General features: G+C 41.2%; 2 protein-coding genes across 5 annotated transcripts in view; one reads left to right on the top strand and one right to left on the bottom strand.

The window, feature by feature from the left end:
* LOC101800169 (uncharacterized) overlaps positions 1-20,175 on the top strand; it is a 421,465-nt gene that overhangs the window by 328,311 nt on the left and 72,979 nt on the right. For all 3 annotated transcript variants that reach the window (XM_072023988.1, XM_072023989.1, XM_072023990.1), the window contains one exon: positions 18,450-18,606. In XM_072023988.1, the coding sequence (XP_071880089.1) occupies positions 18,596-18,606 (11 nt within the window). In that variant the 5' untranslated portion in view covers positions 18,450-18,595. The remainder of the gene's footprint in view (positions 1-18,449; positions 18,607-20,175) is intronic.
* Positions 1-20,175, bottom strand: part of SHISA9 (shisa family member 9) — a 181,427-nt gene that overhangs the window by 99,090 nt on the left and 62,162 nt on the right. The gene's annotated exons all lie outside the window — the stretch shown is intronic.

The following is a 20,175-nucleotide window of genomic DNA, read 5'->3' on the forward strand; positions in this document are numbered from 1 at the left end:
GGGAAGACAGAAAACCATCTCATAACTGAATTTGATAGGAGAATCCTAGAGATGATTCATAGAGAGCTCCATAATTCTGTTTTTCAGGAAACACCAATAGTTCAGACTGACTTGGATGGAGTCATCCTTTGGATTATACAAGGGGTGCAAGAGATGCTTTTCTCTAACTGAAAACATGTAATTTATGAAACTGCAATATTTTCATGCAGAGTCTTGCAGTGGAAAAAAGCACAAATGTGTAGTATTGTTTTGGGAAATTACAGGCTGGGAATGGGACAATCTGGTCTGACTGAAACATGGGAGGTTTTCTGCAAGCATTGTTCCAAGTGTGGGTGCTTGAGGACTGAGAAGTTTCACAACTGGCAAAGCATGTGCTTAATAAGTTTCTTCAGATATTTTTTTTTATTTATTAGCTCTATCTCTGTTTATTTACAAGGTACTTTTCCCATAGCCAGACTAAAGTGGGACTGCAGTCTGTGGGCTACAGTCCTGCTCACTTCAGTCGGTGAGGCACAGACTTCCCATGTGCAGATGGCACGGTGTAGCAGAGCAAATCCTGATTGCCAATGTCCCTACATCCCACATGCCTTGACAAATTCTTCTGATATATATTTTTAGGATTTCCAAAGCCTTAACAGGAACTGAGTTCTACTCAATGAACTTCCAACTAACAACACGTGGATATCATGCACGTCTGAAGGAGAAGATTTGGTGTTTTCTCCCCCTCTCTGGGAGACCAGAGACCTTCCAGAGACCACTGGCCCAATGCAGAGGTTGGAAAATCATTAAGAAATTTGGTCAGTATTGTGTGTATTGCACAGTCTGAAATTACAGGTATTACAGATATTGGCTATTCATAACCTCTAAAGCTTTTCAACTCTGTCTCTATAAGAAGGTCAAACAAGCCTATAAAATCCATGAATAGAAGAAAAATATTATTGCGAAAAGTGTTATAACCTACCATTAAAATTAATTGGGACATTCTTAGTTACCTAGGTCCATTTTGAAAGAAATCAGTGATTAAGTGTCAGGATCCTGTATTTCTGGTGGTGGCAAGAAGAAAAATACCTGAGCAACGGTTAAAAAATTGCTCTTTTAGAAGATAATGCTCTGACTTTCTACTATGACAGCTTAATAGCCTCTAACTGATGCGATAGAAAGCACTCGCACAGCCTTACAGCAGACACACACGCAGACACCATCCTGCCTAGCGCAGAGAGCAGTATCTTCCTAGAAAAAAAAATAAAGAAAAAAAAAAAGAAGAAAAAGATTATCAAAATTCAGCCCTTAAATACAAGCACTATTGTTACTGCTTCAAATTCTTATTAGTTCCTTGAGCATGGCAGGCTCTGCCCGATGCAGTGCTCTCCAAGCACTCTGGTGATGGAGTGGGGTCTGTGTGGCTGCAGACCAGCAGTGACACCACCTTTTCTTAACTTACTTACAGATCCTCTAGACAATTTTAATTTTCTAAGTAATGATCTCTTACTCTGAGCTTCAGTGAGTGGGAAGGGATTTGGTGGAATAAACTGTTGGGCCCTATTAATTATGTTTTATTGTACTCTGTATTCAAGAAATACAGTGTTCTGGACTGCTTTGATCACTCAGGCTTATGGTAATGGTTCCTCCCACTTTTAGACCCCTTGTGGAGTTTTCATCTCACATGTGTAGTGTTTTCAACAGAAACACCTTCTACACCAAGTTTCAGAAGTGTTGGTACAGTTTTTATTTCTGAGAGCTCCAACTTGCCTTTCCCTCAGCAGACATCTATCATTACCAGGTGTTTTAAATTCCAGCATATTGTTCAGATTCAGAGTCTTTTTTTTTTCAGTTTACTAACAGCACTAGGGGCAGCTCTAGCAGGGACTGCTATCAGGTCAACTAAGGTATTTTTAGTGTTATGTGAACTAAATCCAACTTGTGCCCTCTGTTAGCCTGGTTAGATATAGTGGTTCCAGCTGGGTAACTTAGAGGCAAGTGTCCTGTCAAATGTTTAACTGGAAAAGCTCCAGCATGCTTGAACTCCCTCTTTGGCTACATATTCCTTTAAGATATCATGAGCTTTTAGAGTTTTTTTATCAACGAATCTCTGTGCACTGTCTTAATTATAGACTATTTCTCTTCTTTTTTTGGTTCATTTGAATGCAAATCCTGTTCCTCACTGCGGAACAATGGAAATGTCCACAGCCCTCACTTCCTCAGATCAGGGTTCAGATTTCAGGAATCAAAAGAAAAGAGCTGTGCCAAGCCTGGAGAAAATTAGAGTGCTTGAAATGCTTTTGAATTGTAATACTTCACATGCAATATAAAGTTAATAGTATTGGGCCATAATTAGGACACGTGTGTATGCTGTGCCCTACCATATAAAATAATGTCCGCTATTAATTTGATAACTGTTTTTATTTATTGAAAAAAGCATCTGTCCTGTATGCTGAAATAATCTCCAAATACTTTGAAAGAAACCAGCTATATTCATAACATAACTATCTTACTTAGCCCTCAAAAGGAGCACTTCTGATAAAGACACAGTGCTGGCAACAGATCTGCTCCAGGTGGAAGTAGGTCAGTAAGAAATTGCTAAGTCAATAGTTGAAATAATTGAATAGTTGAAACCAAAGGATAATAATTGAAAGATTCAATCTTCTGAATCTGTGTACTGTAAGAGTATCTATGTGACTCTGAAACAACAAAGGCTATTACAATGGAGATCCTCCTTCCTGAAAGATGTAAGATCTGAAAGTGTGTCTTCCAAAAAAGAGACAGAGATTTGGAAGGGATTTCCTTAATGAATGTCAGTATAAACAGATAGCTGACTTTCCTACCACTACACGTACCTTAGGCACCTTGAGATTTTTAGTGGTTTTTAACAGAGAGGTAATGCTTATTAGTTTTGACTGGATAGGCCTATTTTCTACCTTTTTTTTTTTTTTTTTTTTAAACTTGTGTATCCTTTGAATTCCTAGGTTGGTTGGTAATTCATGTGACAGGCAAAAAGTTTAAAAGAATACTAACATAATTTGTTTCTCTTGTTTCAGTTCTCACAATTGAGAAAGGTACATACAGTCAAGCATTTTTCTTATTATGTCTCTGTATTATGCAGCATGTTTCAGCTAAACTGGGTTCCAGAGGGAGAAATAGTAATGAGCCCAAGTGGAAAGTAGTCCTTAGATTTTATGATAAACACCTAGCCTGATGCTGCATTGCTCTCAGGATTAATGGGTGCTCTGTGTTCCCGCAGTCAGTGGAAGCCTCCTTGAGAACATGGTGGCTCCAGCCCAGACCCTACAAGGGCAGAAAACCTCGCCCAAAGGTTCAGACTCTGTAACAAAGACAATAAGAATAAGTGTCCTCTCTGGCATGCTTGTTTACTGAGAGTGTAGCAATGAATTGTTCTTCCAGGAGTGTGTTGACAATTAGGAATAAGGACAACATAAAAATGGCAAATTAGGGAACTTGTTGATTTCTGAGTGCTGTTGACTCATGATCAGGTGCTGCATTTCTTATGCACTTTGGTGTATCAACCTTTTTGCTAATTGGGACCAGAGAGGCAGGTTCAAAAAATGTAACTGGTTTATATGGCCTGGAGGGATGCCTGTATGTTTTAATCATGTTGGGCTAGATCTGTATTTTGATCACTAACCATTAACAAATGATTACAACAGATGAACTAGTGCAATAAGTGTCTTGGATATTGATACTATAAGACAGATAACAGTGTTTAAAACACAAATCTTTAAAGCTAAAATAAAATATGTTACCAAGATTATATTCAGTATTTGTTTTCCATAACAAATGGAACAAAAAAAATCTTTTCCATAAAAGTAATTCCTTCCTCAAACTTAAAAATATCAAGTTATAATAGTGGGAAAATAACATGTGCTGCTAGCATATTGTGATGATATTCAATTAAAGCTTTTTTCTCCATTTTCCAGGCTATAGTAAAAAGAAATTTGTTCTATTTTTGTCAGCACTGCAGACAGAACAGTCAAAGTGAATTAGTTTTCACTGATTTTCACAGTCATCTGTAAACAAGATTTATTAAAATAATTAAATGAGGATTTTCTAATTTGTACGGCATTTAACTCAGATTTTGGAAGTGTTAAAAGTATTAATATACTTAGAATTGATTTGCCTTTAAATTATGAAAGACTTGCAGATAGTGCTGTTTCCTAATGGAATCGTAATCAATTCGAAACCATCGGGTTCGTGATTATTTTTGGAGAGTGTACATTTGGGGGAAGAACTGCGACACTGCTGTTGGGAGGAAAACAACCTGAAAATGTCCACACATGAGACGATGCCATGCATGGGCTGGCAGCAGGACAGGGCCTGAGCCTCACCACAGGCAAATCCTCCCATGCTGTCTTCACTAGGATTGCAGCCAAGGAATCTGACCGTTGATGTTTCTTACTGTAAATTCTTCTTCCTTCCATTCACCACACACATTTTCCTCCCACAGTACCCAGCCTGTACTCTCCTGACCCCTCTAAAGGTTTATCTCCCAGTCTTTGAGTCTTTGCCTTGCCGGGTGATCACAGTAGAGCTGCTCTCAAGCTTCCAGCAATCCGACTGCTGCCCACATTCCCCCTGTACAGCCCGCTGCTGACCTTGAGGGAGCTCCAGCAGCTGCTTTCTTCCTTTGTGGCAACCCTCAGGTACTGTGCCTACCAACTGCAGCCAGCTCCTTGTAACAGGGTTGTGTAACCCAGTGTGTGAGCGCTGGATGTGTGGCCAATTGTAAGAGATTTTTGCTTCTTTTAGAAATAGTTTCTTTTGAAAAGAACACTTTTTTTTCCCCCTTTCCTTTTCCATTCCTAAAAAGTGTTGCTTTCCTGTATTTATTTTCGTTAAATACACTCTAATCATTCAAAGGGGAGGTAAGAAGTTGCTGATGCTAGTAGTCTTCTGCTCTGTCGTCTGTGTGGAAGAATGAGCTACAAGGGTTGTGGAAGCCACAGGCAGTGGTTGTTAATAGAAGAACAAAGAACTTCTTCGCTTCTCCTGTCCCAGCTGAAGATTTCAGTGTTAGAGTGCAAAAGTTACAAGGGATGCTGTTCAGAAGTGCTGGGGCTGCCACTTCTGGGCTCATGGCATTGGGAAATTTGGGGATGTGTTCAGTCAAATGTCTGCTGGCATCAGAACCTCCAAACACTTTTTCTGTTAAGTCCCTCGTTCTTATGCACTTGTTGCTGTTGTTTCAAAACGTGTCATGGCAATCGTATCATTTCACCAGGACACTTTGTCTTCCCATTCAAACACTGCGGAGCATTGAGCTCTGCCTATTTGTGAGGCGCTGGGGCAGAGCTCTCTGTTGGGTGTCTCCTTTCCAACAGGCAAGGAACAGCACGACGCTCACCCCCGTTTCAGTTTGGGAGGCTGCAGAGGTGAAAAGCCAGCATGCTCTATTGCTACCCAATCTGTTTGCTGGAGGGGGCTGCTGGTCATGCAGGTGATACAAAGCAGGGCTCAGTTTTCCCCCCATGTCACAGCAGCCTGCTGCATCTTACAGGCTGCAGACCTCCACTGCATTCTGAAGTCTTGCCCCAATGTGCTCTCGCAGTAGCCCTGCTTGGCTCCATCCACTTCTGCTTGCCTTGTGCAAGAGCCTGTCCATTGCCAGAGCTGGTCTTTGGGCAGTGGGAGGTTGGTTTAGTTTGGATTTCTTGGGGTTTGGTTGTGTTTTGTGTTTTTTTTTTTTCCTTTTAGTATGTAATTCGTCAACTGAATTTCAGTTGACTAAAACATCAACTGAAATAACTATTGACAGAGACTGTGGGTCCTCTGAAGAAAATCTATTGCTTTTAGAGTAACATAATTGGCATAAAAATGTTATCTGAAGTAATGTAGTAACAGATTAAGGTGGCTGTTGCTAATTGTTCTCTGTACGTGTTCAACTCTGAAAGCATCTTAGTAATTTTGATTTCTATTTTCTCTTCCAATAATACTTGTGTCGAGTTATCTTCCTTTCTACCACTCTCAGACCATCTCGCCCTTTTCTCTTTCCTTGACTCCACTTCATGTTGTTTCAAATTTAAGGTTGTCAGTAACTAAAGAATTTAAAATTAAAACGTCTGCAGCATTTATACTGGATTTAAGCAAATTGACAACATAATTCTAGAAAGTCAAATGACTTTCGTCTTTGCATTCCTCTAATGGGCATGCAAGTAGGGAATAATATTGGCAAATTTCTATTTCTAGTAATAGCTAAAGTAATAGCTGAGATTGTTCCATCAGCAATGATTGTACTCATCATGAAGTCTCCATTGCTGAAGAACAGAGGAAGCTGCACAGTTTTTAAAAAAAGAATTTTTAAATATATAGAGAAGTGCTGAAAGGCACTCAGAGCCACATGGAGCAATTGCTTCCCTGCTGAAAAAAATATTGGCTACTTTGCTACTCATTATTTTACAGATTGCTTTATAACCATGGTTAAGAGAATGGGACCTGTTGCATAATGTATATATTTTTTAATGCTGTAATTGTTTCATGTTGATTTTCATTTTACTGTCTACACAGCCTCATTAGAAATGGAATATTTCTAATGAGTATTTTCACGAACCACATCTGAGCAGTAGCTTTGCCTAAAGACCCATGTGGGGTCATCCTAACTGATGTACCTTAGCTGCTTCTCCTGTAGTGTCCTGGTAATCTTGGTGCATGCATGTATCAAAAATGCTACGTATTTTAAAATCTGTATATTTTCCATTATTAAACACAGCAAAGTAAAATTCAGCATAGTATTTTACACTATTTTAAGAGTACATAGGAGTTAGTTCCCTTCTTGTGATCAGAGGGCTTAGAGTTGTTCAACATGGTATTCGATATAATGATGACATTTATTTTATTTCCTTGATAAGCATTCAAATCTTTATGAGCACGTCTGATGGATTTGACTGTCCGAATGAGTGACACCAGCATGTAGTGCCGTTGTCCCTCTCAGTCCCTTCCGTCCTGCCAGCTGGGGTCGGTGCCTCGAGGGTGGCCCAGCTTGAGCTCAGGCCCACATGAGCCTTCTGAAGGCTCACCCCATTAATTTTTGACTTACAACCACATTATTGGAAAATATTTTGTTTATGGGTTTGATTGTATATTTAAAAAAAAAGAAGGCAACTTAAAGAGGTAGGAAAAAAAAACAACAACTAGTTAAATTGCATTTGTGCTAATTCTGGACCTACAGAAAAGCCCACTCAAGTAACACCATTGACTTCAATCACATGCCAGGTTTAGCAACCAGTAAGCTGATGAACTTGGGCTCTGGGCAGGCTCCTGGAGCTGTGTACTGCACACAGATACCACATCAGTGAATGGGTGCAGTAGGGTGGGGATTTGATGCTAAGATTGCATTCCTCATTATCCAGGAAAGTCAGTTTGTACCAAAGTTCAGATCATCATCAGGCAATATATTGTGATGCACATAGAAGAGCTCTTTGTTTCCTCTTGTATTCACATCTGCCTGCTTATTAGCCCTAAAACTGGATTTTGTTTCCATAGACAATACTTCTTTGCATTATTAACTACAAATATTCCTAATCATTCTCAAAAATATATCACAACATATTTGCAGTGGTTCCATGAGGCTTTTTTTTTTCCCCATTGTTTCACAGTAGCAAGGCCATCTAAACTTTATGAGGAGGGTTAAAAAAAATGAGACATGCATGCAACATGTAGGTGAAAATTTGGCATGGTTTCAAAGCCATCATGTTAGACACGTAGTGTATTGTTCCAAAAAACAGTCTAGTTCCAAATCTAAGCTTCAAGGACTCCATCTCTCTCTTTTGTCTGGAGCATGAGCCCATACCTACAGCCTATTTAAAGTTGTTTGGTGGTTATAAATCGTAAACAAACCCAGTAGCTTTCCTTTGATACGACTTTGAATGTGTTTCTTTATTTTTAAAATAATCACGATGCATATGTAGCGGTGACATTAATTACCACATTGGATATATAAAATGCCAGTTTATTTGCACAAAATTTCCTCCTTAATGATTGCTAGATGTGCAAATTAGGCCAGCATTTACTTTTGCATACACTGGAAAAGGTGTGCCTTTGCTACAGAATAGATAACGAGTAAACCCATCAGGAAAATGCCCAAAGCGCACATCATTTCTGCTGTAAAACAAATAGCTGCTCCCCTGCTACAAGTGCCCCTTCTGCAGTAATGTTTTAACACATTAAAACTTTAATATATTAATCCTGCAGTAAAAAAGTCATTTTTGAGTGAACACAAGGTCTGTGAAGCCAAGTCATTTTGCTCTGTAACGACATATACATAACTGTTTTTAGAGCATACTAAAATTATAAGAGTGCAAGTCTCTGCCCAATTTCCATTCCTGTTTCCATTATCTGCAAAACAGGAACATATCTGAAGTTAAGGGAATATTTTGTATAAAGTACCAATCATTTTTATTACTAGGCATGGTATTTGTTTTATTTTCCTGTATCTGCTATACTCAAGGAGAACGCAGCTTGGCATTCTGAGCGTATTTTAAATATTAAATTGGCTAAGAAATACTCAACTGGGGATCTCAAACAGGTCAAGAAAAGGACCCAGTTGTGTGGAGAGTTATATAATTTAGAAGATATGGATTGCAGCCCACTATTCCTCAGATTTCCTGTATTGCTTGGTTTTAGTCCTACCAGAAATACGTACTTCATGGTATTTTGGCTGCCATCTCTGATACTAAAATGGAAAAATGAATTGTGGGGGTGGGAGAAAAAAATGAAAAATCCAGATCAGCTATAAGAATTTTACGACTACAACCAAATTTTGGGTTGAGCCCACTTCATGTTGGGGGCTACCATGCAGGTCAGCCCTTCGGTTAGAGAAATGCACTCCTTCCTAATCAGAAGTGGTTTTCTCGTGCCAGAAATTACACTACTTCTTCAGAAACTGAGCATGTGTGGGTTCGGCTCCTGGCAAGGACAATTTTTAGCATTCAGATAGTGTGGTGCCCTAGAAATAACTACGATAGACAGACAGAAAGAATGAGTGAGGTTAGCACACTAGTCACAGTTACAATACTGAGTCATGTGTATATATTTATTTCACTGTTGATTGCCAAAGGCAATGCAAGAGTTTGAGACTGGGTCACGTTGCACAAAGGACATCTGCAGTATTGCTCTGAGAACGATACGGTCTTGTCAGAGCCAAAATACCAGATATAAAAAGGACAAAGCTCCAACTTTAGAAACACAGATACAATGGTAGTGCTGAGCTTTCTAATGATAGGAAATTAATTTGACTCTTATTTTATATTGGATTACATTAAACTCAATTTGTTTATAAACTGTCTAGTGTTGATTTCCCTAACAGAGATGAAACGATCTGTCCTTCAGTTAGCAGCTCCTCAAACAGGGACAGTCTTTTCTGTGTCTTTTGGAAACCATCTAGTGAACAGTTTGTATTCAAAGAGGAAATGATAAAATTAGGATGAAGATTCCAGAAATTCCACTGGGGAAGGTGTTTGCAAGGATTAAAAAATCAATAAATACTTTAATGCCTCTCCAACAGCGTGCAGCTATGCCAGTACTCAGGCTGGGCTTAGTGGAGCTTGCTGGAAGGCTGGCAAAATGCGGATTTGATAATGACTTCCAGTGATTTCATGGAATATTTTTTAGCTCTCAGGAAGAGTTAAATTATCTACCCAGCGTACTCTGGGGCATCTGTAAAGGAGGCTGGAGACATAAATATTGATTACTGTCAGCCAATGCAAATTCTTATTGGAATCAGTCTATTTGAGTAAGAAGGAGAAATTGTATAATAACAATTTTTTTCACCAGAAGAGGCAGCTGAGACACCCGCTATTAGTGCAGCATTCATTATCTGTTTCTTTTGGAGCAGTTATTTCTTTCCTTGCTCTGCTCAGAAGCATTTCCAATCTGTTGTTATTACTTATCCTAATACCAGAAGAAGTATTGTCAGAGCAATTAGGAGTCCCGAGCCATTTCGAAGGCTCATTGCAGTTAGTTTTGTAATGTCTTCCGCAAGAGTTTGCCATCCAGCTACAGTTTAGTATCCACTAAAAGTTAGTGAAAGGAAAGGAACTGCTCACAGAGAAGAGAAACCTCAGGGCAAGGCGAAAATCTTGTGACTCTCTGCGCAGCTGTTTGGCAAGATGAAGTTTCTTGAAGCTACCAAATATTTAGTGCACTGAGCAGAACTGCCTGGTGTACTTCTGGGAGGTAATCTGAGAGAGAGCCCTGCTGCCTTGCAGATTAATTCCTGCATGACAAGTGGCAGACGATGTGCCACAGCCTTTTTGTTTCAAAGGGTTGCTACGATGCAGCCTACGCGCTCGTACTACTGCTTTTCAATATGCTTTTCAAGATGGTTTTTGCTCACTTTCCCAGTTCGGGTAGCAGCATCCCGTTGTACTCCTTATTTCAATTGACATGACAGAAACGGGAAGGGCTCACGATGCAGAAATCTGCACGGGTCCTGAGCCCTCACAGCCCTGTCAGTCAGTTTGCCTCCTCATGCCTCCTGTCTCCCCGCAGCCCCAACTCCTCTGCTCCTGCAAAATGACTCCACAGGCACATGGCTGGCTCTGGGAGAGCCCGTTTCCATTGCAGCTCAACTTCTTGCACCCTCCTGCAGCCGGGCACTGGAGGACCAGGAGCATTGCCTGCCCTCAGCGGCACCAGCAGCCGGAGCGGGAGCCAGTGCAGCGCCGCCGTCCCCAAGGCAACCACACATGGCGTAGCCCTGGCAACGCGCTGCAACGCGCTGGATGGATGGAGCCCCAGCCAAAAAACCCGTGCAGTTTTTCCACTTGCAAAAACACTTGAAAATTGCTAAAACATGGCGTAAAAAAAAAAAAAAAAAAAAAAAAAAAAAAAAAAAAGCAAGAAAAGGCAGCGCTGAAAAGCATCACTGTTTCTGTACAAGATGGATAGCCGCAGACATAATGGTTTTGTCTTTGCTATGTGAGGGAAACAGCTTTGTGATGATCTTTTCCTTTACTTGTACGACTTATAAAAATAGGGCACGTGTGTGGTGCATATGTGTACAACTTAGGAGCGCAAAAATAGCGTGTGCGTCACAGCGGGAGTAGATAGCATACCCTGAATTCTTGCGTGGAATATGCTGTGTCTTCTGTTTTCGATTTAGTACAAGCAGTTGAAAAAAGTTAGCATGAGGTAGAGTGGTTTATTTCTTTATTTATAGTCTGTTTCTCTTTTGTGTCTGTTCCTACCTATGTTTGAGTGCGTGTATGTACACACTTATTTCCACTGCCTGCTTTAAGGGGTTATTTGCTTTTAAACAACAGGAGAGTGACCCTAAAACACTTTTTGTATTTTGCAGTGCAGAACACATTTATATTTCATTTTGCTCTTGTGATTTCTACTAGACTATTCCTGGTCATCATGTTCTTGTATAGGTGCTGTTGTATCAGACAGGGGAAATGGAGACCTTCCCGTGGGGCAGGGCAGGGTTTCACAGCCCTGGCCGAGGGCAGGGCCTGGGGCAGACACAGCTCCTTCCTGGGGGTTGGCCCCGCGCTCGGTTTGACAAAGGCGTGCTGTCAAGGACGTGTTAGGGGGATTATGTAGGAACTTGGAAACGGAAGACTAAAATTACAGCCTGTTTAAATCCTAACCCGTAATTCAATTTGACTGTACCTCAGTGGTTTCAGCAGTCAGAGCTCGGAGGGCGTAATTTGAAGGTGGTTTGTAAATGAGAGTAAAAGGCTGCTTGGCACCGCCATGCCGCGCAGAGCTGCAGGCTGCCTGCAAGCGCTGGCGAGCGGTGTGTGCTCTGTCAATGGAACCGTGCACCCATCGAGCTCGGCACTGGCACAGCACCACGTGTGCTCCAATGGTGGTGGGACCGAGCCTCCCTCAGGCTGCTCAGCCTGCCCAGCTCTGATGCTGTACGGAGAGGTCCTTTTCATCAGTGACTTAAAACGCTGAGAAAAATGAGTGCAACCATTCATGGGACTCATGGTCATAAAATACGTCAGCTCACACCTTTGACTGTTCCAATTCTAACTCTGAAGTGGCCTTGGTTTAATACTTCAAATGCAGCTTAGAGTAGCTAGGAATGAACTATTATAGATGTTTCCTAAGGAAATACAAACTTCTGAATGTTTGAAGACTTCCTGCCCTACTGAGCATGGTTTTCCTCTGCATGACCATCGCTGTCACTTTGTCTTTTCCTCTTTCCTTTTTTTTTTTTTAATTTGTTTATTTATTTTTGCTTCTCCTTGTTAGTCAGCATTTGTGTGTTCAGGTGGCATTTTAGAAGTATTTCCCTGTTGCTTTCAAAACACAGGATCCAGTTTTCCATCATTATAGCTATACCACTGTGTAGCTAAATGCATCTATTCAGTCCAAACATAGGCTGTGAATAATCAGAAAGGGTTAAAGGGTGTTTGGACTTGAAAATATTACTCAACAAGTCCCATACACAGCTATAAGTCATGATGTTTCCTTAATTTTTTTATTTTATTTTTTTTGTGGTGGATCAAAATGGATTGGGGTGAATTGGGGTCTTTGGGGAAGGGCTATTGCTATTCTTTCTATTGTGTTCTCTCTGCATGTCACCAGATAGTACTCGTGACCTTAGTCAAGGTTTGACATGAAACTCCTCTGTTTCTCAAAGTTCACAGTGCTAACTTTGATACTAAATGTTCAAAATACTTTAATATGATCATGCACAAGCTTTTTAACAAATAATTGTTATTATACACGTCTGCTATAGATGAAACTTCTTTCCCATGCTACATGCGAGTGATTGCCACTCTGCTATTGTCATTAAAAAGAGAGATGATAAAAGCTCTGTCTGAAGCTGTAGATGTTCTGTCAAAATTTCAAAATATATTTGGGGTTTCTTAATGGTATATGCATATATTCGGAAAAGGAATAGGATTTGTGTCTCTTTTGGGGGTACATGTGGCTTTCTCAGCTATGTCAGACAAAGATTGTTGCTAAATGCTCAGTCTGTAGCATGATTACTATTTGGTAGTAGCAGCTGAACTCATCTTTTAGGACTTGATCCTATGCCTTGAGCTCTTATGACTTGGTCCACAGATGTTTCCTCATTGATTCCATCAGAAGAAAGATCAAAGAGTATAGTGCATGGTTGTAGAAATATTTTGTAATTGTCCTGGTTACAAATGCTAAATACTAAGCAGAAGCCTCAGCTTTATCAAAACAAAAGGACTTGTGTGAGGGTACCAGTGAATGGTCCCAGCAGAGCTCTGTCCCCTTGCAGACGTAGCTGTGGGAGTAGCTGTTGTATGGGTGGCTACACTCACATTTGATGACTTCACTCTATCTGTACCAAGTCACCATATACAAGTAAAACAATCCCTACTCCTAAAATCAGAGTTTTGTTCTTATCAGCTGTTAACTTGGAGCACATTTTTGGAGCACAGTGGGCTGCAGTAACAGTGGAATCCCTGTTGCTTTCGGGCCAGTGCCACATTTGATCACAGGCATTCAGGAATATTTACACCCGCTTGTAATCCTGTGGAGAGTATTTAACCTTACTATTAAACACCACTTATTAACATTAATTAGTGTTTAGGTTTTACCTTCACAGGAAGGTAAATCCCATACAGTCATTAACTGAGTACCTGCTTTTCAACTAAATGATTCAGAAGTACTGAAAATGTTTGTAACCAGTGATTTTTTTTTTTAATCAAACTATTTCAGAACTCCGAAATACAGCATACAGACCAGGCAACTGTAGGAATGTTATCAGAAAAGAGATAGGGTTTTAGCTTGGTATTGAAAGTCAGTTTAGTACCCTTTTCACTTTTTTAAAGCAGTAGTGAAGCATTTACTTTTGCACATGCTGGTTTCAAAAGTCTACATAACCTCCTGAAACCTGAGTAAATTCCAGAAATACATGTACAATATGATACGTCATAAAGTAGATACCAATATATTGCGACTATATATATACATGTCTGTGTGGCTGTGTTTATGAACACCACCTGGTGTTCATTTGATACGGAAGGCCACCCTACATCATCCGCATAAATTCTGTATAAATCCCCACGGGTCTGCTAGAGCTTAGTAGCCCCTGCAAGGAGTGTCTACAGTTCTACAGTTGCACTGGCTGATGTGGATGTGTAACAGAGTCCGTAACCTCAAGACAAGCACTTATTTCAGGGAATTAATTCACTGTGGTTGTTGCACACTACCAATCACCTAACAAGAAAGCAATTTGCACAGCCTTCTCCAGACTGTAACTGCATCCAGCCCTGAAATTCTATTTTGGCCTTTGGTTCCTCTTTCCCATCTGGATTCAGAATGGTACAGAGCTTTACTTTAGCTAGTGATAAGCTCAGGGTGGTTTATATTTCCTTTTGGGGCTGGTGAGGAAGCCTTACTGAATCCACTTAAAACATTAGATGTTAATTAAAGTTTAGCCTCTCTAGTGGAAGCTCTTCAGCTCCATCCCAGACAAACCAGCAGTATGGACATCCTACAGGTGTGCCAGAGGTTTACATACCTAAAAGTTCTTGGAGAAATTCCCCACCCCAGCCCATGCTGTCTGCTCAGGATGAGCGACAGAATTTGTCAGACTTGCAGGCTCTGCGCCCAGCGAGCCTCCAAGCTCAGACTCAAGGCAAATCAGAGCTTGCTGGGTATTTGCTTGCTTGCGTGTGCCAGGAGGACAGGAAAACCACCAGCAGTGCCTGGGCACGCAGCCTGCAGGGAAGCTTCCAGATGTCAGGAAGAAAGTCAGATGGGCAGGAGGCAGAGCACGGTAACACCTCAGCAGCTCCAGACCTGCTGTTTTCAGAGCAGCACAGACTTAGCTAACATGCGGCACTGGCCTCCAGGCTGTAGCCATCCTGAGAGAAGGTTCTAGGGCTCTGTGCTTCCAAAATTCATGAAAAACTCTGCTTTTTGCAGAGGCAAAGAGCTCACAAAGCAAAACTGCTGAATTTCACACTGCTCTACCCCAAAATGTCCTCAAGCACATAGTATAGCAATGGCTAACTTGGACTGCCAGAGCTCTGTGATATTTTCATTTGTAATCCTTAATTCAGCGTACTACAAAGCTGGGCTTCAGGTAATGATGACACTTCAGGTGGACTGGGTATTGATTTTGGTAAACTACTTTCCCCCCTCCTGGTAGTAAAAGTATAGGTTTCCAGATAATATAGTGGCTGCCAAAACATTTGTCACCTGTACACTAAATAAGAATTGTAAACATCTGGGAAAGGTAATACACTATGTACCTTTCCGTGGTGATTTTTCACGTCTTTGTAATTCAGACATAAACGAAGATGACTGTGGTACATAACTGTAACAAGTGCCTTTAAGTACATTATAAAGTGTCACCATGGCAACATCCTTCTGCTCATCGTATTTATAGTGAGAAAAAGAAAACAAGCAAAAATAATATTAACCCTGAAACCTTTCTGAAATCTAGAGGTTGAATGAGTATCCAAAGTCAGGGTTCTTCTTTTTAGCAATGTGTAAAGAGCCTTGAACACGTTACCAGCGAAATAGTAACCAAAGGTAGGAGCAGAATGTTTTCTTCTGATTTCACTTTATATAAAAATACCAAATACCTAGTTTTTGTTTGAGTCACTGTGACCAGATACAACTTACTTGCAATAGAAGAAAGTTGGAAAAAAAAGCACGTTTGCTCAGCTCTTGGGGGACCAAATCATGCCGGGCATGACAAAGGAGCAGTCGCAGAAGGCCGGAGGAGCAGCACTTGAGAAGCTCCCCCTCAGACATCCTCCTCTCCCCTGGACTCTGGCATCATGTGAACCTGACTCTGAACTGACTGGCGTCCTTCTTGTCAGGGCTCGAAGGAGTGGCAGTGTTTTCTCTGTTTTCCTGCTGCCGCATTTCTGCAAGGTCTTTTGAAAGCCTGGAATGCCCGGGTCAACTGGAAGGAATCACGTAGAAGCGTGACAGGGTGCCCTGCTGGAGAACTGCACATTAAGTGCTCCTCTTAGCATCACCTCCTGGGCTACAGCTGAAGAATCTTCCAGATAGCATGCTGCAAAATAATTCTGGATCCCAGCAGTTATATCCGTTCTTGCATTCTCTCTGTGCATCTCCCCATGGTCTCCACAGCCCCGTGTTAAAGGAACACGTTCTTCAAGCAGTGTGAAAGAGGAGTGCAGGCTCAGCAAAAGGCTCAGCTAAAGCTCAAGGCAACCAGAGTGTCTCAGGCCACCAAAAAGGAAAATGGGCAGATTCTTAGGTAGCTCATACAAATTCCTTGCAACTGTGGATGTCTGTGGGTGGTCTGAATATCTAAACAAATCGTACCACTTCGTTACTGAGGTATCGGTACCGGGTCTGGAATTTAACCACCTACTTCAGAAATTATTGGACTTCTTTCTCTCTAGTTCATTCCCATTCATCTAACTATTTTAGAACAAGTTCTTTGTTTATATTCAATATAAATAGGGAAGGAAGCTAAGGGGAAATAAAAAGATTCTGAATTAAACCCAAAAAATCCAACTATTTTTAATCCTTCATGAATTTTTCATTACTACTTCCCACAAAACACCTCCTGCCTTCTCCAAATGTTCTAAAAAGTGCTGCCATTTTTGGTAGATAAAAGCAGGATAAAATAATTGTATTAAGCAAAATTCCTTCCTTTTTTCTCAAACAACTGCTATATAGTGATTTTTCACCTGATGTCTTCTGCAGTACGAATAACTTCTTTAACTGTCAAGAGAGTGAAAGCTGTTAGCTGTGCTTACAGACCCATAAGGGAGCTTGAGCACAGGGACAAACTTAAGAGGCCCTTTTGCTCATTTAAACAGAGAATTACAGAACAGAAGTTCATTCTATTCTATATGTTCTTGTTTTTAAAGGAAAAACTGTAATTCTGGTACCAAAACAAGGAGGAGATGCTCTGTCCTTATGCTGTGTCCATCAGTATTTTAGCCTGTAACCTGAGTGAGTTGGAGCAGGGAAGGGTTTGGAGGAGAGGCCGACAGACCTGCTGGGAGAGATGGTGCTCTGCATCTCTCAGGCTGGAAGAAAAAACAGTCTGAAATCTAGCAGAGGTGGAATTTGCTAAACGTTGCATTTAGAGCTGATCAAAAAACTTGTCCAAGTTTGGCTCCCTTTCTTCTACAGATATTTTCTCATACTAAATCAGGTTGGATGACAAGCAGGGATGACACCACACAGGTCACCTGGGCGTGAGGACCAGCTCTATCTGCATTTAGACCTTTCTCCTGCTTCAGGATTGAATGCACAAAGTGCTTTTCCCCTCATTTAGGTCCTGGCAAAAGAAAGAGGCAGGCAATGCAGTGAGCAGGAGACAGAAGCCACAGTAGTTTATTTTGGAAATACTGAGCAATACTTACCAAATTTGTTCGTATAGGGGCAGCGTGTATTGACCTTGATCAGGGATCCAAACTGACTGTGTCAGGTGTTGGACAGAGATGGCCTTACCAAGGAACAGTGAGTGAAAAATGACACCCTCCTTTAATGCTCGCTCTGCTATTTGTGCAGGGCCCTGGTACATCTGAAATGAAGCCCTTGCTGAGGGTGGCTTGCCCTTGACTACTAAAAGCTGAAACCTTGAGCTGCCTAATACTGTGACACAGGGAACAGTAAGGGAGAAAATGTTTTTGTTCTGAGTGTGTTCTAAGCTATAGAGAAAGTGCATATTTTGCCACTCCGGTGCCCAGAGTGATCAGCAAAGCCTAATTGTTTGCTTAAGCAGCCTTTGGAGCAGCGAGAGCTAACAGAGCTATAAATTGGCAGGGCTGGCCAATGCAGTTGAACAGCAAAAAGACTTTCAAAGAGAGGGCTTTGCTCCCAAGTGCTTATTGTCAGCTCTTTGAGTTAAACAGATTTTAACAACCCAAACAAAAACTCCACAGGGGAGCTTTTTACAAACAGAAAACAAAGGAGCTGGGCTCCAGCTACATCAAAGCTTCCAGGCCTCCCTAACCTCTGGTGGCAGCTTGTTTCATCCAAGGCCCCTAACTCAATGCTAATGTCAGTTTTCCCGCCCACCAGTGAACCATTTGGGGGAGTTCCCTGATCTAGCTTTTAGCTGACTTCAGAGAAGAAACGGGCTTGCTTTACACAAAGCTACAACCATCCATCTGCCTTATGGAACCGTGGTTGCCCCCACAAAAGGTGTATGAACGCTGTGCTGCTGTGAAGCTGCAAAGCCTCAGGTGCGACGGAACGTGGTCACGTTGAACCCACCCTGTTCAGATTTCCTTTGCTGTGCCAGCTGCCTTCTCTTGTGCAGGCTGGGAGGATCACAGGCAAGTTTGGGTTGGTATCCCTGTAGCACACAACCCGAAGATAAGATGCTGTGGTACATTTTTGTCTTTTTTTCACTTCCATGTTTATCCCTCAGCCCAGTGTAAGTATGTGTTAGTAATAAGAGATTGCAAGTTATAAAAAGTTCATGGTAGTGAAATTCCAAGCACATTTAAGAGAGAAGCATGTTAATTTTAGTTTTGCTTTTTTTTAACATTTTTTTTCAGAATATGACGACATTTAACACTGCAGTTAAAGGGGGGATGTTCTTGAAGCCCTGGATAATTAATGACAGAGCAGGATGCAGCCCCAGTGGAACAAGTGGCTGGACCAGCTCCTGGCTGCTTCCCTGTGATGTGACACAGCGGGGTACATGCCGCTCTGGTAAGTCCGTACCTGATGGAAAGAATGCACTGGGTGGTAAAAAGTAGGAAAGGAAGATTTGGAAAGAGAGCAGAAATGAAATATGTTGTTGTACATGTTGTAGGTACAGTTGAGATTTCAGTTGTATGAAACCCATTGGCAGAGGCAAAATGCTTTTGCAAGGGGAGGGAGGTTGCATAGAAGACATACGAATGGTTAGATGTCTCTCCCACAGACAGCACTGGGACCTAACTGTGTCCACAGAACATGTAGTTTTTATCAAGAAAAAAAGTAATCACGAATATTAAAAAGAAAAATGCTTAAAGCCCCCACAAAACAAAAGTTTTTCCTCTGGGTCACTCTAAAAGAAAGTCTTTCTCTCTCCAAGAAACAGTCATATTTTTCATGTTTCCGTAAAGTCACTGTTCTCTAGTCCTCTTGTAGGGGCTTTTCAGACAATATTTTACTACCTTTAATAAACTAGAAAGCTTTGAAGACCTTATCCCTTTCTTTGGTCTTCTCTGTACCTCCAGGTTTCCTAAGCCAAGTAGGTGATTGCGTAATCCTGAACAGTAGTACAGGCTTAAAAATATCTTTTCACCTAGGATCATCCTGCTTTTCATTGTGTCTGTGTAGGCTGAACAATTCTGCCTTTGCCATTGTATGTAAAAGATTTATTTCTGTCATCAACCGGAACATGCCATATATACAGACTCCTCTTGAGACCTCCATGGCTGGTTACATTTTTAGCAATATCTCACAGACTGCAAAATACTGACATGTCAACCAGATGCTTATTGTATTAAAAGAAAATATTTTTGATCCTGTCACATTAAAAGTTGAAAGTGCAGGCTCCAGATGTTTCTGAGTACCTCATTTTCCTTCCTTTTGTGCCATCATAAGGAATCCGGTCCAATTAAATATTTGTTTCTCAGGAGGAGGTGGATGGTAGTGAGCGCAAGTGCAAACGTTCATTTTTTCCACTAGATCAAGTCCTCTTTAATTGTGTGAAAATTGACAGTTCTCACAATTGTGAGAAATCGTTTTCAGTGGATAAATGTCGTGAAAGAAAAGCGTAAACTTCCTGTGATAGTGATTGCAGGGCAGCACAGAAAGGATGTAGTTACTCATGCAGCCTCGTACAGAGAGCTTCTTACAGCCTCACACAGCCTCTCACACAAGTCTGTCCCCAGGGCTGCTGTCAGAGAGCCAAGTGGCAGTGTCTGGGGGGACCAGGCTAGGCTAGACCAGCCATCCCAGCCTCACCACGCCGATGCACTCAGCAGAAATAGGACCAGCTTTTTGGAAGCTCATTGCTACAGTTTTGTTCTCAGTGTAACTAGGCAGTAATCACAAATTGTAAGGGGAATTTTAAAGATTACATAATTCCTCTTACTCCTACTAGTCCTGTAGTTTATGTGTTTGAGTACTCTTTTTTTTTTTTTTTTTTTTTTTTTTTTTTCTTTTTTGCTCTTTTTTTGCAGTAAAGAATGAGTTGCTGTGACTCTGAAGGGAAGAGCTTAGGTCCGGTTCTGAGATTCAGTGTATATTGTTTGTGCTCCCACCAATTTTGCTCCCAGTTTATTCTGT

The sequence above is a fragment of the Anas platyrhynchos genome, chromosome 15, assembly GCF_047663525.1.
Source record: "Anas platyrhynchos isolate ZD024472 breed Pekin duck chromosome 15, IASCAAS_PekinDuck_T2T, whole genome shotgun sequence".
NCBI lineage: Eukaryota > Metazoa > Chordata > Aves > Anseriformes > Anatidae > Anas > Anas platyrhynchos.